We start from the raw sequence: 26,666 nt of genomic DNA on the forward strand, positions 1-26,666 counted from the left end.
AAGCTTTCAAAACCATGGCAGAACAGCCTACTTTCACTTGGGGCTTGCACACCCCATGGAAGTAGCCCCTGTGAGCCAGGCTTGCATGTGCTTCTCTTACTACAGCACGTTCAAGGGGCTCTTGTGCAAAAAGCTTGTGCAAAAACCTCCTGTCATCCCTTTCAGGGTAGCACATCAGTGTGCATGCAGCACCAGCCTCTAAGTAGAGGTGTGCCTTTTGTGTCCATGTGCTAAGGAAGAAGGCAAAAGGAGGAGAGCATCATTTGAAGATGTGCACAAGCAAAACAGCACTGAGTCCATCACTGCTGCATTGGCAATGATCTCGCACTGCCCAAATTGTACAGAGGGGTAATATTAAACAGCACAGAGGTTCTGCAGGAGAATCCTCATGCAGTCTACTCTGAAAATCCACTCTGAGCTCTGAAAATGTTAACCTTCTTCAGCAAAAGGAAATGTTGCTTTTTATTCATGAACTGATAAGTTCAGAAGCCCCCTCTCTTTGTGAATAAAAACAGACACATTAGGCACAGTAAACAATTCCTCCGTAGCTCTGTGACTGGTCTGGGAGCTTTCTATAACGTTTTTGTGTTGTTACTTGACTCTAGAACTATTTGTTAGATTTAGAAGTTCAAAGCCTGGCTCTTAGCACCACAGGATTAGACAGTTTAAGTAGGAGCATGCAAATCAGCTTAGTAAACTATCTGAACACAAAATGTTAGACTCCTTATGGCATCTGGAGGGAATGATCACAAGACTGAGGTGATTGCTTTCCATGGACTCTATTATGCTAATAAGTAGTACTAAATTGGGGTTCCCTTTCTCTCCCACTCTATCACCTCCCTGTACAACATTGCTTTTACTTCTGGCTGGTTAGGTTGTTCAGGGGGCTGAAGATTTCCTCACTTTTCTACCATACTGTAAGCAGCAGGATTGCATGTGAAAGGGAAAAGGGGAAAATCAGACCATCTTACTATAATTGTTAATATGTGGGCTAAGCACCCTGTGGAACAGGTGGTAATGTGAGACACCTTTTGCTTCCAGATTAGAAGAACCTATGCTTACTCCTAGGCTTTGAATTTCCAATAGCAGGCAACAGGGTTGCATTGGAGTGCTGGGGCCTATAGGAGAACCACTAATACACTATTCATTTACAGCATTTGTACATCCTGAAACTGAAAAAAATTCCTTCTGGAATCCAACTACCTCTTCTATATACCATGTGCCAGTAATGCTCTCTATCCAGCATAACTTTTTCCTCAAAGGCACTCATTTGGTGTCAGTCCATGGTAATGCTTGGTCAGCTTTTGGGTAGTTTTCTGTTGCATCTAAGAGATGAGTTATATTTGTGTAGGTTACCTGCTGTGGCCAGGCTTTGTAATGTTTTGCACACAGGGCAGGTGGGAGTAGTGACCAGAGAATGCCTGGTGACAAGAGTCACAGTCAGGATGAGCAGGTCAAGGTTCATTAGAAAGTTGCCTGGAGTCTGTCTTATGTATAAAACAAACCTGATAAAACCAGCCTTTGTCTTACTGTTCCCAGAGCCCATCCCTGCTCTCTCCTCATGGCAGCGAGACGGCTTAGACTCAGATGAGGCTCACCTTTCCCCGCAGGCCGGGCGCTTGATTCGCCAACTGCTGGATGAGGACAGTGATCCCATGCTGTCCCCTCGATTCTATGCCTATGGACAGAGCCAGCAGTACCTGGATGATACAGAAGTGCCTCCTTCTCCTCCCAATTCTCATTCCTTCATGAGGTGGGTTGTGGTTTGCCAGTGCTGACTTTCACATGCAGCTGCAAAGGGTTTGCACAGTTGCATCAAGCAGCATGTCTTTGGATCGGCTGTGCTGTGTTGGGTTTCTGTCCCTACTCACAGGAAACTGTATTTTGTAAAAGGTCCTTTGTAGTTAATTTCTGGGTTTGTGCAGTAATATCTAGGGCTGTTAGAGCATCTTTTGCTATCTGTCATTGCAGAGTAGCAATATAGCATTCTCACTTTTGTGGGCCTTGCCTTTATTCACACAAAGTGAAGTGGCCTAATCTGCATCAAGAGGTACAGTGGTTGTTTGGATAAGCTGTTCCTGGAATCTCTGCTCTTGGCAGGAGACGGAGTTCCTCTTTAGGATCTTACGAAGATGACAGAGAAGACCTTACCCCTGCACAACTCACCCGGAGGATTCAAGGGCTGAAGAAAAAGATCAGGAGATTTGAGGACAAATTTGAAGAGGAGAGGAAATACAGAGTGAGTCTCTAGGAGTTAAGCATTTATGTGAAGATGGATGCATTAGCAAAAAGGGAAGGGACACCAGGGAAGTGGGTCAAGCATACAGAGGGACACCAGGGAAATATGCCAAACATACAGAGGGGCTTGAAAGCTTTTATAATGAGGAAAAAAAAAAATAAGGCAGAAGACCTGCTTACCCCCCAGAAATCTGTATGCACACCGAGCAAAGTACCTTTCCAGGTATTATGCAATATCCATGCAGCACAAGAGAGGAAGGCTAGTGAACTCACAAAATTTCAACCGCTGCTTAAGACAACATGTAGGAATAGCTGTGTTCAACTTCTGTTGTTTGTTTATTTAACTTCAGCATATGGGAAGCACAATTGCTGATCTCATTTGCATGATGGTAATCCCAGGACACCTGTGCACTGCAGAGGCAAGAGAGCAGCTGCCTTCACTCCTGAGCAAGGAACCACAGTCAAGTGCTGCTGAGCAGCAGCAGCAGTAGCAGTGTATTGGACTCTTTAATTGTTCTGACATGCCCTTCTGATGCACAGAAAGCTTTGTAAGGAGCTGTAAAGCTGTGCATGTTTACATCTTTGGCTATCAAAATGGCAAAGAATTGTACTGGAAAGATCTGGCCTGCAGTAGGAAAAGCTAAAAAAATGCTGAGAGCTTGCTGTAGCCTAGAATTTGGGTCATTTGATATCTTTGGATGTAAGGCAGCCTTTGGTGTGGATACATGTGTCAACACTTTTCCAACTGTTCATGCTAGGTTTCCTCTATTTTAGGGGTACTGTCTTGTTAGGAAACAATAGACATAAGGATTCCAGTGTGCATCCAGCCTTCTGAGTCACTCCTACAACTTAATCATTGGCATCAAATATTCTGTGTTTTCTAAAAAAAAATCCATTTCATGATGCATCTCAGACAGAGGTTGTGACAGGCAGGAGCAATTAAAGCAAGGTCTGAAATGGGCTGGTCAGAGATGTGCAGCTGCCAGTCAGAAGCCAGTTCCTGTGCTCTGTGCTGGGTCCAAATTCCATTGTACCCCTTTGTGCCACACACTTGTTCCAGTGAATCACTCCTGGTGGTTTAACACAGATTCACCATGGCTTTCCTTTCCTCCCAGCCTTCCCACAGTGACAAAGCAGCCAACCCTGAAGTGCTCAAATGGACAAATGATTTGGCCAAATTCCGAAAGCAACTTAAAGGTGAGGAGCCACCACTGGTGCACTTTTGGGGAGTATCTTGACTCTGACTCATTTAGATTTGATGTGAGGGAGTGATCCTGACACTGTCACATTTTAAAAATGAAAAATTGCTCATCTTTGCCTGCTCAGAGTCAAAGCTGAAGATATCAGAGGAAGATCTTGGCCCTGTTGTGCGCCAACGCAGCAACACACTCCCCAAGAGCTTTGGCTCTCAGCTGGAGAAGGAGGATGACAAGAAACAAGACCTGTCAGATAAATCTGCCCAGCCTGCAGTGGAAGTGACCTTCGACTCCATCCAGAAGAAGCTTCAAGAGAAAAGAGCAGAGACAAATCGACCTGAAGACATTAAGGTACAATGGTAGCCAGGTCAGATTTAGGCCTTTAAGTGCAAGTAGATTACTTGTGGCTGCACAGTCACTTGTGAAAGTGTTGTGGTCTTTGACATTTTGTTAAAAAATGTGCAGCCTTTAGTCTGGGCTCACTTACTTTAGTTCTGTTCCCTCTTTCTTTAGTATCTTGTTTCCTTCCCCAGAGCTCAATTTCTATTGTCTGTTAGCATGTGGTCTTTGTCTGACTCTTGCATATCCTTAGTAATGTTTCTGAATTATTGCAATTTTTTTCCTGCCCTGTGTTTGGCTATTTCCAATATTCTATCCAAAAGTTTTTGTCAAATTCTGAGTCTTCCAGTGCTGCTAGAGATTACGTCATCTGTTTGTTTCTTGTTCACTCCAAGACTGAATAGTATTCTCTCAGGGTGTGTTACTGCTAACCATCAGAGTTTCACATTGAGGTCTGTTAGCTTCTGTAATCTCTGAGGGTTATCAGCAGGGAGGTCTTCATGTCTGATGTGAGCTCCTGAGGTCTGGGTAGCCTTGTAAATGAAGTCCTTGAGTCTGCTGACATGTAAATTACGCACTGCTGAATAAGAGTGAGGCAGACAGCATTATCTTTGTTTGCTAGATCTGCAGAAGAAAAACATACACCATGTGTTTTGACTGTTTTCTGACTGTAGCAAGAATCCGCAGCCTGGCCACTTACCGAGGAACTGTGATAGTATTTGGTGCTGTGATAGGGAGAAAAGGCTTGGTGTCAGGCTAATTCAGTGGAGGAATTTTGGCCACCTTGGTTAGAGAAGTCTTCTCTGTCTTCCCTTTTTTTTTTCCTTTGGCTTTGTCCCCTCTTGTCTGCTACAGCCTTTCACTCCATAGCAGAATTTGCAGAAAGACATTCTGACTGCACTTCAGTTCTTGGTGAAGTGTGTTTATTACAGTCAAAGTAAAGGTGACAAGCTTTACAAGAGGTACTGGAGTTTGTCTCAGATTTGGAGAAAAAGAATGGAAATGTGTTCTGTTGTAGAATTTACATTTCAGATCTTAACTGAAGAAGATCCACCAGCATTAAAAGTTGCATAGTGTTGTTTTTTCAAAGAACACTTATAATCTGTAAACCCACTTTAGGTATATAAAATACATTAATATGCAAAATTTGTGTGTTTAATCTACCTGCATTGAGCATAGGGTTCTAGTCACATTAACAGTCTCTTTGGCAATGTAGCTGGGAAAAGACAACTGGAAGGTAGAGAAGAATCTTTAAAATAAAAAATCGTATGACATGACTTGGGTTGTGGCACAGATTAGTATTTTTTAATCCAGGAATCTGACTTTTTTTTCTTTACTTCCTCCCTTTCCCTCTCTCTGTGCCATTTTTCACAGGACATGACACGAGACCAGATAGCAGCTGAAAAAGTGGCTCTTCAGAAAGCTTTGCTCTATTATGAAGGCATTCATGGCAGACCAGTATGTACTGCACCATTTTTTTTTATTTTCTTTTTTTTTTTCCCTCAAAGTACATCTATATAGGTCTTTGTCTATGGTAAATGATGCCCCTAATGCCCCTTTGATGTCAGGTCACTAGAACTTCTTGCTCTCCAAACCACACGTGCACCCTCTAATGCACCTCCCTGATCCTTCACTTCCACAGCTGCTGAGGAGTCTGTTCCAGGCAGGGTGATGTCCTCACACAGCACTGAGCTGGACAGACACCTGCAGGACAGAGCCTACAGGCTGAGTGGCCATTATTTTGGCATTGTGCTCATCAGGTTCCATAGACATCCAGTTTGAGGCCCAGTGGACTGTCTGCATGAGAACAGTTGTGTGTGGTGCCCATCCAGCCAGGAAGTTTGAAGTTTCCTGGTATCAATGGTATACAGCAAACTTTTTTGTGAATACAGAGAATTAAGTTTTGTCTTCTGTTGATCCCTGCTGTGGCAGAAACACAGTGGCTTCCAGGCCATGAAGTTGGCTTTTTATGAGTCCTTCCTTCTCTTTCACTGATGCCATTATAATCTTTGTGACCAGCTGTATAGGTAAAGTAACTTAATTTCAGAGTGCTGCTAATCCCCTGAGCAGTGGCTTGGGAGCAGCAAATTACTGCTTGTAAGGAGTACTTGATTGTTGCAGCTCACAAATCTGTCATTCTGTTGTTTCCTGAGATTCCTGATCTTTTCCTTCCGAATTATATCTTCCTTTATCCATTGTTTTTTTAAAGTCTCACTAATTTATTTAAATGCCTTCATGGAGTGCTAATATTATACAGTCACAACTGTATTAGCAACTGAAAATGGCATAGTTACAGGAGAGGACAGGCAGATTTATTCTTGTGTAGAAAAAGGGCAGCACAAGGGAATTTACTTAACCTTCCCTGTGTTCTCTGTGAGACCAAGTCTTTTTTTGCTGCTTTTACAATTATATAAATCAAAAGTTGGCATCTTACTGAAGTGAACTCACTTCAATCTGTTCAAAAAGATAACAAGCCAGAGCCTATCTTGTCAGCATACCTTTATTTCCACCTACCTTTTCCAATGCTTCATTTATACAACTACTTTTTAATTTATTTTGTTTTAAAGTAAGCTGTCTATACCTAGTAACACTGTACTGCATGGCAAGGAAGACTGATCAGCTTTTGCTGTTCCCAGCTCCTGGCAGTGCAGCAGTGGAAAAGTACTGAGAGCTTGAGGAGAATGTGGATAGTTCAGCCAAGGTTTTGTTTTTTTTTTTTCCTTAAGGATATTTAACTAAACAAGAAAAACAGTGGAGCTCAGATTTATTGTGCAGCTGGGTCTTTCTGCACCAGTGATAGATGAACCTGCAAAGGTGGAACTGGACTGTTTTAGTTAAGCCAAAAGTCTGTCTCTGCAGAAATTCTTGAGCTGCTCTAACAATGCAAGCAATGGTCTGTTCTCAGCTGCTGATGTTTTGCCACGTGGAGTGTGCCCCAGAGTTGTGTCAAAGGCTCCATTATTCTAACAGTCTCTTTGCATTTTGATGTTCTCCCAAAATATACTTTACTGGTCTTACTTATGTTTACCTAATGAGACAGTGTGCCCATGTCCTAAACATTTACTTTCAAGATATGCTTTCTGTAAAGTTTGCTGGTGTAAATGAGCTGCAGGACAGTCTCAGACTCCATACACACTGATATTCAAACATTGAAGCATGTTGTTTAACTTTTCCATTCTTCAACATACCTAGGGACTTTGTACCCATTCCAAGGCTTATGTTTATTTTTCTGTACAGAACCATGCTATTAATCAGCTTTGAAATGTTGTTAATTGAAGGTTTGATTCTCAGCCTGAACATAAGCCTCATCATAGTCTTGGGGTTTTTGTAACAGACTGTCTGAGCCAACAGTAGTGCAGTACCTCTTGTTCCAAAAACTGCTGATCTTGTAAAGCTAGGAATAATATTATATATATATTTAGGTTACCCAGTTTCTCTAGTTGTACTCCGAATGGGTTTACAGAGAAATGTCCAAAGTTGGAGGCAACTTGCTAGCCAGTGCAATTGAGTGCAGGCTCATCAACACAAAACTCAACACAAAGAGGACTGAGTGAATTGTTTCATGCAGCTCACATCCCTCTAATCCATGTGAGCTGCTTACTCAATGAAAAGGCAGCTTGAGGCTGCTAGGAATTGGAGCCCTGCTGTGCTTTGGGGCTGTGGGACATTCAGTCCCCAGAGCTCAAGACTGCTCATCTATATCCCCTTTATCAGGCCTGGGGATATTTGCATTGAACCAAGAAAGGAATAACGATCTTCCTCCTTTTCCTCCCTGTTCATTTGTCCCCAACATAGGGGACATAGGCTTGGCTATCAGGAGGAAGATGGATGCTACCTCCAGATTCTTAAGAGTTAATCCCTGCGATCCCTCTCCTGGCAATACTTACAGCCTTTCTGCCCCTCACAAGCTAAAATAGTCTCTTTCTCTGGAGGGAGGATGTAAAAGCTTTACAAAGATTATGCCAGTGAAAGTCAACTGCAGACAAAATAAAAGGCAGTTTAAAATTGCCTCACTCTCTCAAGCTGCATTCCCTTTTCTCCCTAGGGGTTACTCTGTTAATGCTGATTTTTAAATGGCAGTTGTTCAGGTGCTCTAGTGATTAGCAGCAAGTAGAAAGGCATGACATCAGTTAAAGCTTCCTCATAAGAGCTTTATAATCTAAAGTTAGACAAAAGATCTAATGGAAGGACACTTAATAGGATGTGGGTCAGACAGTGTGGAATGATGATCAGGTATTGCTGAGGATTTTGTTTGTTTTCTAATCTGCTGTGAGAAAACACTGAAGAAATAAAACCCACCTTGAACCTGAAAGAAAACCAGAAATGAACACACTCAGTTTGTAATGCTCTCAAAACTGGGGAGGGAGCACAACAAGCAGTAAGGAGGAGTGGAGTTAAGGACAGAGTCATATAAAGAACACCTGAAGTGGACATCACAGCACTATTCTCTCTTCTCTATACCGCACAGCCCTGGCACCTTCATCACTTCCAAGCAGTGAACCCTTCCCAGCAAAATGGCTGTGAGGAGGGATGGAGGGCAAGGTTAGGAGGCTAAAAAGGAAAAACTGCTGGCTGTACAGGAAATTAGGAGGAATAGCAAAGCCAGAAAGTCAGATGTTGTGAAATCTGCAGTTTACTATACTCAAGGGAAATCTCACATTGCAACAGCCAGTCAGTGCAGCCACTTTCTCTTTTCACAGGTCCTGAACACAGCTATTGAGGGCCGGCCACAAGAACAAGGATGGGAAAGCTCATCTTGTGCTCACAGTGGCAGACATGACTGCAAGCACAGACTGCTGCCTCCGCAGGTCATTTTGTGCTGTGGACACCTGATCCCTAATTGGTCATTTAAACCACCTGTGGCTTACAGCCCCTTTACAAGACAGCCCACACAGCTTCAGCTGGCACCAGGCACAAGTGATGCAGTGGTGGACAGGAATTTCAGGGTTAATGCTCCTGTCATCCCCATACAAGTTTCTTCAAGCTCCACAGACTGAGGGTGATCACAGGCACGTGAATTCTAGAGTGGAGCATTTGTTGCAGGATTCATGGATTTCTCTCTTTTTCCTTTTCAGGTTACCAAAAATGAGCGGCAGGTGATGAAGCCGTTGTATGACAGGTATCGCTTGATCAAACAGATCCTCTCCAGAGTCAACACCATCCCTATTATTGTGAGTAGAGCACTCTTTTGTGGGGTATTTCTTTGGTTTCAAACTGAGGAAGCAGGAATCACCACACTTTTGCATACAACGCAATCACTAAGGCTAAGTCCCAGTCTCCCTTACCACTCAAAGATCAAGCAAATGAGTGAATCAATGACACACTTCATACTGACATTGGGCAAAGCTGGTCAAGGGACTTTAGTGCCCACCTGTGAGCCATGGGGCACATCTCAACTTGTACTGTTTCATCTCTTTCCATTGGGCTGCTGCTGTTATTTCATCCATCATCTGTTTGGCTACAGCCTCACTTCTTTTTTCTATACCAACCCACGCTGAGCTGTAGGCCTTCCATGCTGCTTGGTTCCACAGGGTTGTATGTACAGGGTTCCTGTACACAGAACACAGACTTGAGCAGATCCCACAGGAGATGCCAGTTGTGTCCTTGGCTGAAAGAAAGGACCCTCAGTCTTCTAACACTTTACTTGTATTAAGAGACTCTCTTTCAAGGTGCCCAGCAAGGAGCCCAATACACCCCTCTAGGAAGAAAATTCGCTGGCTTTAATTTTGGTCAGTTTGTGTTGTCCAGTTTTTAAAAATTAATTAATCAAAAAAACCCACACAGAACTCTTCAAGCCTATCTATGGAAAGAGAGTTCTTTTATCAAAGTTCCTGTTTACTCTGTCATGTATAAACCTTTTTTTGCTTTTCCTGAGCCGTGCTCATGTCCTGCCCACTTTCTGTAGACAGCCAGTGAAGTGAACAGGCAGGCACATCATTACCCATTGCAGTGTCACAGAGGTATGGAGCTTTTTTCTGCAAATGCTGGGAGGTGTTGCTGGACCTGCATTTAAAATGAAATAAAAAGTTGTTCCTCCTGGAATATGCACAATAGTCCCCAAAATGTGTGCTGTGAAGACAGTGCTGGCAGTCGAGGAGGAAGCTGAGTAGGTGTGCATGGGTAGTTTAATGCAAAGCTGTCAAAGAGAGCCCAGGTCCTGTTAGAGCACAAAACTGAAAATCCACAGAGGCTAGCAGAGCAGAGATGAGACTGATTTTTTTTTCCCAGTCTTCTGAGTGAGAACAGTGAGAGGTTCATAGAGAGACAGGATACATTTGAAAATCCATCTCTACATCAGTAGGTACTTCACTGGAAAATCAGGCTCCCGGAAAGCAAATCTGGAGAGCCTGGCTGAGTTTACAGTGTAGCTCTGGAGAGCCAGCCAAATGCTCTGTGTGTGTATGGGCCTCAGGCTGGGGATTATTTTCTTGCAGCCTTTGCCTTGTAGTCACTACCCAGCTAATAATCATCTAAGTTTCTTTTTAAAAACAGATTGGCAGTGGTGTCTTTTGCTAAGCAACATCCTGAGAGAAAACAGCCCAAGGTTCAGGGGGTTTTCTAGGCCTATTTTTCTTTCTTGAGAAAGATATTTCTTCTGGTGGTCCAGCGATGAGCTGAGGGTGAGTGTGTTGGGTGAGAATGAGGAGAGCAGGTGGTGGAGGAGAAAGGGGTTCACAATGTAACATACTTGTTAACACCTGTCACAGGGTTCCCCCTCCAGCAAGCGGAGAAGCCCTTTGCTGCAGCCAATTATCGAGGGCGAAACAGCTTCCTTCTTCAAGGAGATAAAGGTGAAGACCTCCAGCTGCTAACTAATTGCTCAGTTTGCATCAACTTTCCCCTTTATACCAATGAAACAGAATGGTTGATTGATTTTTTTTTTCATCAGTGTTGATTTTTTTTTGCAGTGTCCTCCTGAAAAATCAGTAGCTGCTTTAAGCCTCACCAATTCTGATCAAATTCTTCCCTTGTTGTAGATAAGACTACAGTGTTACCTTGGCTTTGCATTCTTTCCTATCCTTCTTCTTTCCCCTCCATCTGCACATATTTTATTTTGCTTTAAATAAAAATTCAAAATCACAGTTAGCCCTGTATCTTACTTTTTATCTTGCTTTCCTCCTTTCTTTTACAAGAAACTAACTTGTTTTGTAGTAGTTTCTCTCACTCCCAGGCTCTGTGGCTTGCTCACAGCACCATGGCAGGAATGAGCTCTCACAAAACTAACCCTCGCACATGGAGCCAGCCAGGCCACTTACAGGATCCTTACCTGATCCCCTCCACTTATTTTATCCAGGCTCTTTTTCACCACCTTGTGCAGGGTGTTTTTAAATTAATAAGGATGGAAGTAAGAACAGCTTGGTTCTGCTGGTTGATACTTGGTCAGATTTGGATGGCAGGATTGTTGTCTTTCTTCTTGTGCTGCTGTGGAGTAATAATTTGGGGTGGGGAAGATTATTTCTCAGGGCAAGGCCCAGTATCATAGCAAAGTCCAACAGCTGACCAGGACACGCAGTGTGGAGCTGGGCCCTGGCTTGTTTTCTGTGCCCTTGCAGTGTAACAAGGGAGAGAAGTGCTTCAGCACATTGGGTCATATTTCAGTTGCCCACCAGAGCTTGGTTAAATGTAAGTACTGCAGACTTAGAGATCTAAGGTGATTGAGTCCAGTGGATTGTATATTAATGGACTATTTGAGGCACATATTCTTTAATACCAGATTGCAGATTGAAGATGTTAAGCTGCTGTTTGAAAGCTGGTTAATGATCACTGAGCTTCTTAGTATTTTCTAGATAACTGCTGGATCAAATCTGCAGTACCGGTCTGGGAATTTGCTTCTGCTTTTTTCTTTTAGTGTGTCATTTTTTCTCCACCTCTGCTTGCACCCAGTGTGAGAACTTAGAGCTGTCAATTATGGTGATCCCTGATGGCCACCACGGGCTGGTGCTGTGCCGGGCAGCACCAAACCAGTCCAGCAATGTCCTGCAGGGAATACAGACCTGGAGGGTTTCTGGCAGAAGATCAGGATGACAGCCTTAAGCTTGCTAACATGATGTGCCTATTAACACTTAAATGGGGCTCTATGAAACTGCACCTGGCAGCTTCATACTGAACTACACTCAGAAGTAAAGAGAGGAAATTAGCAAAAGGCCCCAAAACTTAGTTCCTGCATAGGTCCACTATGGGCAGGGAAATATTTGACAGGCCACTGACAATGTCAGTATTTGTGTGTTTCTGGGTGAGGTTTTTTTTTTGAAGCATTTGGGAGAGTTGACTAAAAACTTGAAAGGTGTTTTGAGGTGACTTAGCAAACATTTTGGTACAATATCTTGAGTGTTGTGTTGGAAAAATCATTAGGATTCTTGCTTTGTGGGAGTACCGAAGATAGGATACTCTAGGGATTTGACATTTGTAACTCTGGGATGCCTCATAATTGCCTAGCAATCTAAGCAGGTGCATGCTAAATGAATCTCATGTATGAAGATCATTCTGGTTCAAGGTGTAAATGTTGCTGCAGGTTTCAAGTGATGTTCCTTGGGAGATTTGAAAGGGAAGGCCTTAGAGGGCCTTTTCTGTTGGAGTTCTGTCTAAGAATCCTTCAATCCGCTCCTTTGTATTAAAGAGTAAAATTATTTCAGAGATCTTGTGACAACCAGGTGCAGTGTGCTGGCTCTGAGGTCCAGATGAAATTTCTATGCTTTCTTTTCCTCCTGTGGCCTCCCGTGGCAGGAGGCTGGCTCCTGAGCTGCTTGCTGGCTTGGGCAGCATGCTGGTGTCTACAGCAAGGCAAGACAGGCTCATGGGTATCTGGGAGGAAGACACCTTGCATCAGTCCTCAGGAGCAGCTTTGTCACACTGCTCATGGAAATTGTCCCTTTGCTTTCTTTCCAGGAGCTCTCCCAGAAAAGGGCATGGGAGCTCCTCCTTTGTTGCCAGAGATTCCTCTAAAGCAAAGTGTGCTGCTTTTACTGCTTAGACTGAGTTAGCAAATCCTCCTCCATGGCACAGCAGGATCGGTCTGGACAGGGTGGCATGCCTAGGGAAAGGGTAATGGCGGTGAAAGATGGTCTCCCCTCCCCAGTTCAGTCTGGAGTTGTTGGCAGGGTTTAAGAACAGTATATGGCTGCTGATTTGTGCTTTCTGTTTAAACTGTACAGCTGATGTCTGGAGAAATGGGTCTTGTCTAATCATGTGCCAAATATTGCTTCAACTTCCACAAGTTCCCTGCAGGTTTTCCTAAGAAGAATTCAAACTTCTTTTTTTTGTATCTTATATATATATATATTCTAATATAAATAATAATATAATATTATATATAAATATATATATAATATATCTTCTGTTATTATTGCTACTCAAAACTTCTTCCCAGATAATGTTTTCTTCACCCTCCACCCTCAGTCTTGGTTGTAATTTTCAGCCTGTGGCTTTGAGATGTATCATTGCGATCTAGAGCTTTAAAGTAAAAAGAAAACTCTGTGCAAGCTATAATTTAATTTAAACGTATGCATTTATAAATCACTGAGGGTTTAACGGGACTAAGGTCTTGGTGTTACCTTTTGCTTGAAATGTGGGACCAGTCTCTTAGGAATACTTGAACTATTCACAAGGAAAAAACAAAATTTAAAAATTTAAAAATGTCTACTTTTGATCCTGGTGCTACAATATATTTTTGTCTTAAAGACTTCAGTAATATTAGCCCCAAAAAGCTTTTGAAGATATTCATGTGCTTAGATCCTTCCTGGCTAGAGTTACATGGCTGTAAAATAAATACATTTTCACACACATACATACATATTTACTGTCCATGCTGGCATTTCCTGCTTTCTCTAAGAAGCCTCATTCCTTATATTAAGGTTGAAAACTGCCTTCTAGAAAGGTCTCCGTACATAAGAGACTGAGCCTCGTTTCCTGATAATTAAAATTATTTCTGGACAGTGTCTCAGGACAAGCCCTACTTTTGAGAACACAGTGAATTGGTGAATACCAACTGCAGCAGGGACTTTCATATCTCATGCCTATAAATTTTGTAAAAAAATTTGAACACAACCAATTCATCAGTGTGCATCGAGGAAATAGGAAATTGCACTGTGATGAGTTTCTAGACCAATTTTCAGTGTATTCCAGCAAAGTCAGAGCTAATGTTTGAACATGTTAGCAGCAGCAGTCCTTTTACACTCAATCATATCCCACATTTGCATAATTGTGAAACTCATCTGAGCTCACTGTATGAGCATTTGAGGTCTTGAATTCAGCTATTAGGGAGTGCTGTTGAGCTGTATCTTTTGAGAGAAAATTCCACATTTTAACCTGGCAGTGTCTATGCTGGGAAATGTTTGCAGAGAAATGCAGGGGATGGCTGGTGTGCTTTGAATAATATGTGTAACAAGTGTAAATGGGTTCATTTATGTCAGAATACATAAGCTAAACGAAGAAACAGGTTGCTCTGAACCCCAAGTATTTTTTTTCTCTCAGTTGTGTCACTCTGGGTCTCCTTAACCAACCTAGTTTGTGGTGGCAATTTCTCTGTCATGCTTTGGTTCTAGGGTGTCTTACTGATGGTCTTCTGGTGTCCTGTGTATTGCTTGGCAATGGAAGTTTTTGCTCTGCTTTTCCACTTCTTGTTCCCGAGTGCATGTGGTGAGAGGAGGAGCCTGTTCTGAGAAGGGAAGCAATAACTGTCTTGTTGTGGGGGTGCTCTGTCCCTGTGTGTAGGAAGAAGAGGAGGGGTCTGAGGAGGACAGCAATGTGAAGCCGGATCTCACAATTACCATAAAAACAGATTTCAGTGTGCGCAGCTTCTTGGATCAACTAGAAGATGATGCTGATGGCTTTGTTTCCCCAGTGGATGATAAGATGCCAACTAGGAGCAGTCAGGATATGGGGATTTCAAATCTCCACGAAGCATCCATGTACGTTGAATTCACAGGCAACTGCAAAAAGTTATTTCTTGCTAAGATAGTATTTTGTCAGAAAACTGTCTAAGGTTTTTTTCTATTTATGATCTGAGCCATAAGTTTTCATGTTTCATTTTTAAATGCAATACACCCTCATAGAAATGTTTTGGAAAGAAACTACCTTGTCCTGATACTGATACATAGCTTATGCACCTTTGGATTCCATCTCTAAATAGTAACTCCACCAGAGGCAAGCCTTTATCATGAAAACCCTGCACTCCAGAAGGTTTTTCATGTTTTGAAAGGTCAAGTGGAACTTAGCTTCTAGCTTTGCTAGTTTCAAGTCTGGTGCAAACACATGTGGGTGGTAGCTCTAAGTTGTGACCATTGAATTTGTTCCTATAAAAGTCACCAAACACAGACCCATCTGCAGGAGATAAGTTTCACAGAAGTTAGTGGTGAATTGTGAAGTGCACACTTGACCTCCTTAGAAGCTGCAGCTTAAGACTCTGATCATTTTGCTAAACTAAATTCAGAGAACTTTTTGTTTTAAGTAATGTGAGGCTACCAGAGCTGCTTGCAGGAGCAGCTCTGTTGTTTGGCATGCATACAACTAAACATCTGTAGGTCTACTGTATGTTTCCTGGTTTTACTGCATACATATGGATAATCTCATTTATCTTTAAACCCAACAGCCCTGAACTGTTAGAGCAGCTCCAAGAAGTCAGGGAAGAGAAAAAGCGAATCAGAAAAAAATTGAGAGACTTTGAAGATAACTTTTTCCAACAAAATGGAAGGTAACAATTTTTCAGCTGCCTCTCTGTTTTTCAGCTACTTTTAATCTGTTTTTCATCTACAGAGCTCTCCAAATTTGGAAAGTTACCTGAATTCAATATTATGTATTTCTTCTTCACAATCATTATCATTGCTTTACCCACATTCAGAATGGTGGAAGAGTTATTCAATGTTAAAATAACTCCTTTTTTCCCTAGTGATTTCTGTCCTATTCTTGCTTATCTGTGAGCTATTCAGACACTAGTTTTTTCAAGTATTTCTGCTTTAGTGTAACTGGTTTTATTGTTTTAAGAAAATGTCCCTCCTTATCAAGCTGATAGAATGTTTTCATATATTTATAGACTTAAATTACCTTGTCTCTTTCTTGCCACCAGCCATCATCCTTAGGGGCTTTTGTAAAATCACTGGACACTTAAAATTTTTCTGTAAGCCAAGACAAATCTGATCAAATGCCATCTTTGTTTACATGAGTGCACCTGTTGGCGTAAGTGCTGTGATGCCAAAACAGGGGAGGCTGTATTTTGTTTTTCCAGGCTCACAGGCTGACACTCAGAAGGCTCCTGAAGTGTTTTCCAGCTGTTTTGCAGAGATGGTGACTTCAGAGAAGCAGGGCATGTTTCAAGTAGGATTTTGCATCTAGAACTGTGGGGTTGTGCTCAGTCTCAGCATACAACCATCCCACACTTTGCTGGAGAAGCTTGTTTGCCTCTTTTTTGTTTGTTTATTTTTTTCTCTAAAGGATACATGTTTTGGTCTTGTTCCCTGATCAGGAGTGGGGGAGAGGAGCTGCTTTGTAGGTCTTGTTGGTGGACAGAGGGAGGCTTCCTGTTACAGAAATCTTCATGGTCTGCTTTCACTCCCACTAGGAATGTGCAGAAAGAAGACCGCACTCCCATGGCTGAAGAGTACAATGAATACAAGCAGGTTAAGGCCAAGCTGAGGCTGCTGGAAGTTCTGATCAGTAAGAGAGATATTAGCTCCAAGATCATGTAAAGGAGGAGATTGTTTTTGCCAATAAACAAAGAGGAGAGAGCACCAAACGGACAAATGCATGAAGTGAATGCAGTGGGAGCCTGACTGGGAGAGCTGAGGAGCTCCCTGGGAACTGAAGGGTCATTCCCAGAAGTGGGAGAGGGAGGAAAGGTGGATTTCTCTAACTCTCTACATTTGCTGTTGCCCATGGTTTCTCCGGGCCTGATGCCCAAAATGGAGTTTACCAGTGTAGGAGGCACAACACTGCGCTTAGTTACTGCACTGAAGCGATCCTTCTGTATTGATTTGCTTGCAGATCCTGTAATATTTAGAATATCAAAGCCAGCCATGCTGTTCTTTTTTCCCAGGATATTATAGCAAGAAGCAGAATAGGATTAATAGTACTGAAATCATCAAATAGCTTCTACTTCAGCTGAACAGACAAGTGCCCTGACCAATCTCATGTTAAGGCACACGTCAGGCAGCACCAAGACTGTTCTCTTGTAGCTACAGTAAAGATTTGCTCAGATTTTTGACCAGTTTGGAGTCCAGCATCTTCTGTTGCTGTAGAGAAATGCTGTAATAATCTGCTCATTACCCAGAGTTGGTGTGAGTTGCAGTTCTGCCCAGGCTTGAGTTGGGTTTTCTTCCCACCTTTTTGATGACAATTCAACCCAAGTAGAAAGCACCTCAGTTTTGGGATAGTAAAGAAAATGAGCCATGCAGCTAGGTTCTTACCAGCTTGTTCTGCTTGGAGGGTGATACTGAGACCTTCTGACCACATATGGGCAACAGAGAAGAGAAGAGGTTTCAAAAGCTTGAAGTCAGAGTCCCTTGGGATTTTGGTGGTTGGTTAAATATCTGGTGTCAAATATGTGGTAGATACCTGGAAGACCCACCCCATTAGTAGGAATGTTTGTCATACAGACACGTGAGCCCAAGCTGAACAGCCCACAGAGGTGTCCCACAAACTCACCTAAATTCTCTTTTGTGCACGTCATGCTTGTGTAGGCTGCAGCAGCAGCACTGATGGTGGCACAAAGGATAGGTTTTTCTTCCCAGTATAGGAGGTATGGCAGTACAGAGGATACCACAGAGAACTGGGATGTACTCTGCCTGTGCAAAGTGCACCTGTTTCAAGTGCAAGCTTTGACAATTTACTGTTTTCAAATTTGTTTATGACTTTCAGAAAAGAAAGTCCTGGTACACCTGATGCAGGTGTGTCTTGGGTTTGAAAGACAGGTATCTACCAAGAAAGGCAGAAACCTCCCTTGGAATGTAAAATGTAAACCTCCTCCCTCCAAATTGTTATAATTTTTGAAATTAAGGGGCTCTCAGGCAAAGATATGAGGACAGGAATGACAGTTCTTTACCAGGGTGTATACCAAAGCAAACAAACAACAGCAGCACAGCTCTAACCCCACTCAGAACAGCAACCCAGTCCTGCCCCCTCTGCTGCAGTTCCAGCCAGCAGGGGCGCTGCTGGCTCCTGGCTGGGTGGGGCGGGTGTGGTGATGCCCCTGCACCTGTGGGGGGCGCTGCAGTGCTCAGGGAGCAGGCAGTGACAGATGGGAAGGGAGGCTTTGCTCCACAAACCCCAGGGGCAGCCGATCCCGGTGCTCCCACAGGACTCTCAGAAAACAATGAGTAAAACAATCTCATTGTGGTGGTAGAGGAGATGTATCAGAAGCTTTTCCGGAGCTGTGGCTGCCACCGCGGGATGTCTCAGCAGGCAGGAGCTGAGGGGCTACAGTGCAGTGAAAGCTCGGAGCAGTGCCAAAGAGGCAGCAAGGGTGGCCCAGAGGAGCCTGGCTCCCAGCAGGACAGAGAGGGGCAAGCTCAGGATCTCGGGCACCCAAGCAGATGGGGACAGGTCCCTCTTTTAGTGAGGGAAGTGTCAATAAAGTCTCAGTCCAGTGGCTGCTGTCACAAGGAGAAGGCTCACCCCAGAAAGGAAGAAGCAGTACAGGACAGAATCCTCCCCGCAGTAAGAAACAGCTTGACTGTCCTCTGATGCTGAGAGGGAGAGAGTGAGACTAGCCACTGCCCTCACCCCTTTACTTGCCCAATTCTCATGGTATCTCTGCTCCTTGGAGAGAAATCCCCCCTAGATGAGAAAAGTGCTACCAGATACCTGAGCTTGACCACTTCTTTGTTTTTCCTGAAGTACCCGTAAGTACCTAGTAGTTAATGTTTCTTAGCAACTTATGGGAAAAATTCTATAGGTAAGAAGGAACAAAAGAAAATGAACCTAACCCCAACAAGGTGCTCATGTCAAACAGGTGCTGCCTGAAGTAGGGAAAGGCCCCAAGTTCAGGGCTCACAGTTCTGCCATTCTGGGACACCTGGGCTCACTCTCCCACTCCAAAGACTTATGTGCACCCTTGGTCTGCCCTCAGCCACACTCCACCCTGAGTCCCAAGGGAGAGCACTTCTGTAATGCTTTCTTCAGCTCCCCAGGGGATCTTTCCAATGTACAGAAGCCAAATAACCAAGATGAACTCCAGTGTTTGTTGTAGCCAGGCCTCATGCATGTCACACCAGCGGAGTGAAAAGGACTCCCAGAACAACTTCTCCCCCTCCCTTATTAAGGGCAAGTGGGTTCACAAATACTTGTATTTAGTTTGTGGTACTTATATAAGGCTACTTTATCCCCTTTCACTTGCTAGGTATGCTGTGTGTGTTCGTGCCAAAATTGCTTCTATTTTGGTCTCTTTGGGATCCCTTGAACTCTTCCAAAGGTGGTCATGGGCTGCACGTGCACTTTGCTAATCAGGGTGGGTGTCCTAGTTTAAGGCAAATTGCCTCAACAGGTTTGGGAAAAGATGTCCTTGAAGAAAAGTGGAAAAAAAGTTTATTTAACAAGCAAAGCACTGACAAACATAAAAAATGAACAACACCAAACAATAAAACCTCTTTTTATTCTGAAGTGATGGCAGATTCAGAAAATTCTTTTTGTGGGGTGTAGCTCAGCTCACTAGGTGTCTCTCGGTCCCTCTGGCACTGGAATGCAGTGTCCCAGCCCTCGTGGGCCACAGGTGTGAACTCCCAGTGTTCTTCTGAGATTTTGGTCCAAAGCAGTTTTGAACAGTTCCAAGAAAATGAAAAGCCACGATCCAGGGAACTTCTCTGCCTCAGCTAGCTAAAAACTAACTAAAAGCAAAAGAGAGCTCTGTCCCCCTGTCCATTCTGCAGACAACAGAATCCAGGAGCAGGATGTGGGGAGCTCGTGCAGTTTCAGATAACAAACCGCATGCTTCTGCCACCCTCTTCAATCTTGGAACCAGCCTTAAAGGTGCAAAACTTAATACCCAGCATAAACAGAACAGATGGTTGGGGATACAAGCATCATAAAGTCACCCCAGGATATTGGGTAAGATGTGTTAGTGAAAGCACTTGGGATGGGGACTCATGGCTTGGTTTGGTTTTTATTGATTGCAGAATTCCCTGTTCCATATACAACCAGCAAAGACTGAATTTTGTATTTCCAAACAGTCCAGAGGACTTGTGTGCTGACCTAGGGCTTGGCTTTTCAGAGGGGATCTCCTCTGACAGATTGGATCAGAAAGTGCTTTGAAGGGAAGCCTTCAGAAACCCCCAGGGCAGCTGATCCCAGTGCCCCAGCAGGACTATCAGAAGCAGCAAGCAGGAATGAGCAAAAATCCCAGAGTGGTAGAGGAGATGTATCAGAAGTTATTCCAGAGCTGTGGCTGGAACCACAGGATGTCTCAGCAGGCAGGGGGTGTAGGGCTACGGTGCAGTGAAAGCTCGGAGCAGTGCCAAAGAGGCAGTGAGGGTGGCCCAGAGGAGCCTGGCTCCCAGCAGGACAGAAAGGGTTGAGCTCAGGATCCCAGGCACCCAAGCAGATGAAGATAGGTCCCTCTTTTTAGTGAGGTGTTAATAAGGTCCCAGTTCAGTGGCTGCTCTCACAAGCAGAGGCTTACTCCACAGCAGAAGAAGCAGTCTGGGTTGGGCTCCAGCAACAGCAACAAATTCCCTTCCCCAAGGAGCAGCTCTGACCATCCTCCTCCAAAGCCAAAAGAGAGTGAGAGCTGCCCGAGCTCTGTCCTTTACCTGCCAAATTCTCCACTCGGAGAGAAACTCCCAGATAAGAGAAATGTAACCAAATGCCCTCTTCCCCTGAGCTTGGTCACCTCTTTAGTTTTTCTTAAGTACCCAGTTGTTAATGTTTCCTAGCAACTTAAGGGAAAAAATTCTGTAAGTAAAAAGGAACAAAAGGAAGGAGACCTAGCCCCCAACACTGTCCTTCAAAATCTGTGTCACTGAAAGGGCAGGTTAAGTCCTACAGAGAGAGACCTCTAAGGCAACTAAGGCCAGCACACTCCAGAATGTATTTTTCAGCTTGGCTGTCACAAGCACAAGAATCTCTCCGGTCTTTTTCTGCCAGTTCTCCATGTCCTTTCAGACATCACAGGGCTCTCTGTGGTGAGGTTCAGCATTCTCACAGCGTTTCCCTACCTCTTGTTGTTCCTTCGTGCATATTGGAGCTCAAATTTCTAAAAGAAGGCCCAGGCATCCCCCAGGTCAGAGTATCTTCACTGTGTGGTGGAACCACTCTCTGGCCTTGGTTATTTTGTGCTCGCTCCAGAACAGCTTGGCCACAGCCAGCAGGACACATGGGTCATGTTCACACTTCCTGAGAGCATCCACACTCCTGATCTTTCGTTGCAGCTTCAAGGAAAATTGCTTCTGACCACAGGATTCCTGAACTGGAGCACTCTTGCAGTGCCTTGGCCATCAGACTGTTAGCAATGTTCTTCAGCCCAGCTCGGTACTCCAAATGTACAGAATCCAACCAGAGGTCTGGATTCTTTGGCTTCTTCAGGCAAGACTTTTCCAAGACAGCTCTTGCTCTAGTCAGCTGCCCAAATTTCTCCTCCAGCCTGGACAGCAAAGGCCACAGGGGTATGGAATGGGGGCACTTCAACGATTACAAGCCTCCCATGCTTTCTCTACCAGCTCTTTTTGTTCTTCAATTTGTCCTTTCATCATCCACTGGGGAATCTCTCATAGTGCTTCAGGGCTTCCTCACAGAGGTCCTGGGCTGCAGCAGTGTTCCCAAGCACCCATTCCAACTTCACAGACTTCATGAAGACCCTTGCTGTGGGAGCACTACTGCGAGCTTTTGCCAGCAGCCTTCTCACTCTTTCATACTCACTGTTCTCCGACTTGAGCTTCACAGCAGCCAGCCAGATCTCCTCACTGTTGGGGTTGGCCTGGAAAGCCAGGGCCAAGATGCTTCTGGCTGCTGGCACATCTCCCGCCAGCCACTTGGATTTGGCTCACATGAGCCATAGCACCTCTGCTTTGGGACAGTGAACAACAACTCTCTACAAAATAGCCTCCAAAGATTCTCTGGTTCCATGGTTCTTTTCAAAGTAGGCTGCTTGCAGCCACACACCCTTCTTGCTCGGGAAGACTTGCAAGGCATAGGCATAAATGGCTTGGGCATACTCCAGGGCATTATGAGCAACACAACTGTCTGCATCTTCCATCCATGTGTGTTTCTGATCTTCTCCCTCGATCCCAATCTCAGTAACAGCTCCCATGATTTCCTGCATGTGGCCACACTTCCAGCTTTATCACATTCCTCAGCATCCTGTACCCACTGGTCTCTGCTGATTTCCACACCATTAGCCCTAAGAGATGTGATGGCTCTGTCAATGATTTTTCTCCACCATCTGGGTATTACTACTGGCTTCCTCCAGTTTGGCAGCAGTAATCCAGATGTGACGATCCGTGGGGATATTCTCCCAGGCTTTGTTGAGGACTTTATGAGCGCTCTTATATGTCTCCAGCCTTGTCAGCGCCAGCCACAGTTTCACACTGGTTGGACAGCACTCCACAGCCTGGCTCAGCATGATCCTGGCATCCTCAGGTTCCTCCAGCTCCACGGCTGCTTTCCACAAACACACTGAGTTTGGAACATGCTCAAGGGCTTTCCTAAGGACATGTTTCATGGCATAGATGTCTGTCTCCAGCTCTGCTGCTCTGACACAGATCCACACAGACTGTGGCAGGCGCTGCACAGCCTGGCTGTATCTCCTGGCTGAAGTTGAGCAACTTCCAACCAAACAGTTTCACTCTTAGGGCGTATCTCTGTTCCTTTCATGATGAGGTTTAAAGCCACCTGGAGTTTGCCAGTGACCTTCTCCAGTTGGGCTGATGCTATCCAGGCTGGTGGATGATGAGGATTGGTCTCTCGGACAGATTTCAGGAGCAAACGGGCTTTTCTGATATCACTGGTATCTCCTCCATGTGTGGGAATCATGGAATTCAAGTCTGTCAAATATCTTTTTGAGTCCACTATGGTCTGGCCAGTCACAGAGTCTGACACCTGGCTTAGCCTCATATCCATCAAGGTCTTCCTGGCTTGGCCAATCTTTCTCATATCCAATCCACCTGCCCCAGGTGTCATCAAGACTGGTGTCATTCCTCCTGGGTAGAGAGTATTCAAACCCCCTGGATACGGAGTATTCAGTCCACCAAATTGTGTCTGGCATCAGTCCACGGTAGTGTGATTCTTCTCTGACTGCGAATGCTTTGCAAAGAAGCTGTCGGGGACAGAAGTCAGCTTCTCATAACGAGGATTCCTCTGTCACTTGTTCCTGGCATCCTCAAGTATTTGGGATACTCAGCCACTCCTCCTCAGTAAACTCTGCTAATTTCCATTTCAAGTCTGAGAACTGCTGTTGAATTTTGGGTTGTTCCGTACATTACTTTTCTATTTCCTCTTTTTCTCATCGTTCCCTCCTTTCTTTCCTGCATTCATCCATCCTCTTATCCAAAGCTGCATAAATAGAATCTGCTTCTTCATCATCTTTCCCGTAGGGGCCGCTTGAGAACAGGCTCCCAGCATAGCCATTGAACTCATCATAGTTGGTGTCATTCAAAATCCCCATCATCATCTGCTGTCTGGTTCTTCTTCATCTGGTTTCCCACAGTTCTCTTGCCCGGCGGGGTGTACTGGTCATCCACAAGGTCGTTGGCATTGCGGGCAGGGCCAATATCAGAGTGGCTGGTGAAACCTGTGGTTCTGTGGCCCAGCCCTGGGAGGTAGCCCAGGGGCACGGGCATGCCCAGGAACGGCTTCTTCTTTGAGTTCATGATGGTGGTGGCAAGGTGAGACAGAAGCCAGAGCAGAGCTGTAAGAGACAGCCAGGAGAGTGGTGGCAGAAGCAGCAGCGGAAGCTAATTCCCTTCCCCAAGCAGCAACTGACTATCCTCCGAAGCGAACAGAGACCAGCTGATCTGCCCCAGCCCCATCTCTTACCTGCCTGATTCTCACAGTATCTCTGCCCCTCAGAGAGAAACTCCCAGATAATAGAGGTGCAACCAGATGCCCTCCTCCGCTAAGCCTGGCCAAGTCTCTTGTTTTTCTTAAGCACCCTGTTTTTCTGAAGAACCCAGTCATTAATGTTTCCTGGCAACTTAATGGGAAAAAAATTCTGTATGTAAAAAGGAACAAAAGGAAAGAAACCAAACCCCCTGTGATAGTTTGAAAGCAAACCAGTGGGAGACCCCAAGTCAGAACTACAATTTACTAGGAAAATTCAAATAAAATGCAGTAGCACAAAAACACTGACAGAGTCAGAATACAACCTGACACCTTGTTGGTCAGGGTGTTGGTAGCAGTCCTATTAAATGGTGGCTGCAGTCCTCCTGGAGTGACAGATGTGGTTCTGTTGAAGCAGTGATCCTGTAGAAGGGTATAGTTTTCCTCTGAAGGTCCAGTGGTGGTGTAAATGGGCCTGGTATTCCTCTGGGAACCCAGTGGAAAAGGCTGTTTGTAGTGCTCCAAGTCTCAAGATTATATTCAGGTAAGAATGCTTGGCTTCTCCCACTGGGCAAAGCATCTCACAATGGGATGATGTGATTTTATCAGTCATGCTGATTAAGACTCAATGGCCCATTAAGAGAAGACATCCCCTTAGAGTCGTGAGGGATGGGACTTGGAAAAGATAAAAGAACACTGCCTCACCTGGTTTTAACAGTTGGTAATAGAATAGATACTTTTGGTTATGTCTTGAATTGCAGCCTAAGACACCCTCAACAGCTGGGCTTTTGCCCTGACAAATCTTGATAAATGATATGTAGGGAACAGTCCAGTTTAATTTTAAACTGATGAGATTATAGCATTTTCTGATGCTTAATTACTGCTGTTTATACAGTATATTGCTAGAATTTCAGATAGTTTCTATGAAATGTAAGTACAGTTAAGCACTTTAGAGAGTTTGTATTTTTGAACTTTGAAAACTAAAAGTAACAAAGCCTATTAATGAAGATTGTACATTAAAAGAAAAGAAAAAACCACCAAACACACCTAGACATCTCTTTTTGAACTGTTCAAGCCCTTTCCTGTGGCAAAAACGAAGCAAAACTTTAGCTACCTCCTTGTGAAGGGAACTGCTAGAAAAGATTATCAGAAAGAAGTGAATTTTAGAATTCCAGTCCGGTTAAAGACATGTGCCAATGCTGAACTTTGTCCTGGGTTTGCAGATGCTATGACTCCCCTCTCCCAAACCTGCACAGGAGGAGGACTCCTGACATTGTCTTTATCTCACACAGATGATTTAACTTCCCACTGACCAAAAATAGCCAGAAATTATGTTTGCCCCACCACACCAAGTCAATCTAAGCAAGAGCTGTGCATTTTGTTGGATGATTTGTGCCAACATCAACGACTATTAACTGGAGAACATTAAATACAAGACTGTGCTTTTTAAAAGGCATGAAGTACTGTACAAAATGGTACTTTATGTGATATAAATAAGTTGTTCAGTGTTAAGACAACTTCTTTCCATGTCACTAGAACAAAGCTGTCTGCTGTAGGATGGCAGTAGGGTCTGTCAGGCTCCAACTGCAGGGGCTGCCTCAGACATGTGTCTGTGTTACCACATTGCGGTATAATAAATCATTAAAATGTAAATACTGGCCATGAACAGGTTGCACACAAAATAAGATTGCAGGAGTGAAAGACAGAGGGAAAACCTGCCATTCCATTTGGTTTTACTCTGTTTACTCCTGAGTAAACAGTTGAATAATGGATGTTTCTGTTAATGGCAGTGAAATTAAAGCATTTTTCTTTAAATCATTCTGCTATCCATTGGGTGTTATTATTGGTGTGTGCAAGTTTTGGAGGGCAAGTGCTGCCAGCCATCCTCCCACTTGAGGAACTGTCTTTGGAGCTGTTTCCAAGTCAGTGATTGACTGCTGCTGCTGAGGTGAGAGCAGGGCAACCAGACCAAAATTGTTACAGGTTGAGTAAAAAAAAAAATGTCTGCATGGATTCCAGTACCTGGAGAAGTACAAAGTAACCCATAAGTGGTAAAAGGGGACTAAATGGGGCAGAGTGGACCTGGTGCACCATAATTAAATGTGCTGATGGCCGAGCAGGATTTCCTGGTCTCCTCCTGTTTCTCCCTCAGGCATTCACTAAAGTTTTGGTGCTTTTGACGGCCACAGCACTGCACAGTGATGTCAGAGGCCCTTTCCTTGGGGGGAAGAACCAGGAATTGGTTCTGAGAGTCCAAACTGGACAGGCCACCTCACACACCCACTGCATGTCTTGGTGCCCTACATTTAGAAGATTAATGGAAAAAGCTCTTGCCCTTGGAGGCTGGAGTGGATTGACATCTCCAGCTCTTGGAGAGAACAGTCAAGTTTCACCAACTTGCATGGTCACTCACAGCATGGAGAGTTGAACACTTACTGGACCTTGGTCAGCAAGTGTATGATCCTTGTGCTTCCCTTTGGACACCTTCATGCAGGAAACCAGCTCCTAGAATAATGGATATGTACATACATCAAACAATGCATAATTTTGTGAAAAACTTGGTGTATAGCAAATATTGGCTGAATATATAAGCCAGTACCAGGGTGGATGTGGGTGCCTAACTGAAAAAAAAAAAAAAAAGTTAATAATCCCTTTTATGCAGACTGCATTTGGTGTACAAAAGCAACTTGGGAATACATTCCCCAGCTAATGACACCTCAGTGACTCTAGGGTCTCTGTTTACGTGATTTATGTAAAAGCAACTTCAAACTAAATTAATAGTGTCCTTTTCAGTATAAATGGATTGAAAAACATTATGTGTAGTTTGTATTTTGTATAAAACAAGAAAATACAACTATTTGACCATAGGTGTTTGGTGACAGCTTCTGTTCTGTGTGGGATGCTGCCAAAAATGGCTCAGCTCAATAAAGTGGCTCA

General features: G+C 44.1%; 2 protein-coding genes and 1 pseudogene across 5 annotated transcripts in view; 1 reads left to right on the forward strand and 2 right to left on the reverse strand.

The window, feature by feature from the left end:
- Window positions 1–19,361, forward strand: part of FAM13A (family with sequence similarity 13 member A) — a 140,178-nt gene extending 120,817 nt beyond the window's left edge. The window contains exons 14-24 of one of the 4 annotated variants that reach the window (XM_077782973.1): window positions 1,540–1,753; window positions 2,101–2,239; window positions 3,354–3,435; window positions 3,565–3,785; window positions 5,148–5,231; window positions 8,474–8,581; window positions 8,849–8,944; window positions 10,481–10,564; window positions 14,484–14,680; window positions 15,361–15,462; window positions 16,327–19,361. In XM_077782973.1, the coding sequence (XP_077639099.1) occupies window positions 1,540–1,753; window positions 2,101–2,239; window positions 3,354–3,435; window positions 3,565–3,785; window positions 5,148–5,231; window positions 8,474–8,581; window positions 8,849–8,944; window positions 10,481–10,564; window positions 14,484–14,680; window positions 15,361–15,462; window positions 16,327–16,453 (1,454 nt within the window). In that variant the 3' untranslated portion in view covers window positions 16,454–19,361. The remainder of the gene's footprint in view (window positions 1–1,539; window positions 1,754–2,100; window positions 2,240–3,353; window positions 3,436–3,564; window positions 3,786–5,147; window positions 5,232–8,473; window positions 8,582–8,848; window positions 8,945–10,480; window positions 10,565–14,483; window positions 14,681–15,360; window positions 15,463–16,326) is intronic. The other 3 variants (XM_077782974.1, XM_077782975.1, XM_077782976.1) reach the window with 3 other exon arrangements.
- Window positions 19,362–20,728: 1,367 nt separating this feature from the next.
- LOC110480915 (pre-mRNA-processing factor 6 pseudogene) lies at window positions 20,729–23,560 on the reverse strand (annotated as a pseudogene).
- Window positions 23,561–23,980: 420 nt separating this feature from the next.
- Window positions 23,981–26,666, reverse strand: part of HERC3 (HECT and RLD domain containing E3 ubiquitin protein ligase 3) — a 48,634-nt gene continuing 45,948 nt past the window's right edge. The window contains exon 25 of the mRNA XM_077782972.1: window positions 23,981–26,234. Coding sequence (XP_077639098.1) covers window positions 26,233–26,234 — 2 coding nt within the window. The 3' untranslated portion in view covers window positions 23,981–26,232. The remainder of the gene's footprint in view (window positions 26,235–26,666) is intronic.

This window comes from Lonchura striata, chromosome 4 (assembly GCF_046129695.1).
Source record: "Lonchura striata isolate bLonStr1 chromosome 4, bLonStr1.mat, whole genome shotgun sequence".
In the NCBI taxonomy this organism is placed as follows: Eukaryota; Metazoa; Chordata; class Aves; order Passeriformes; family Estrildidae; genus Lonchura; species Lonchura striata.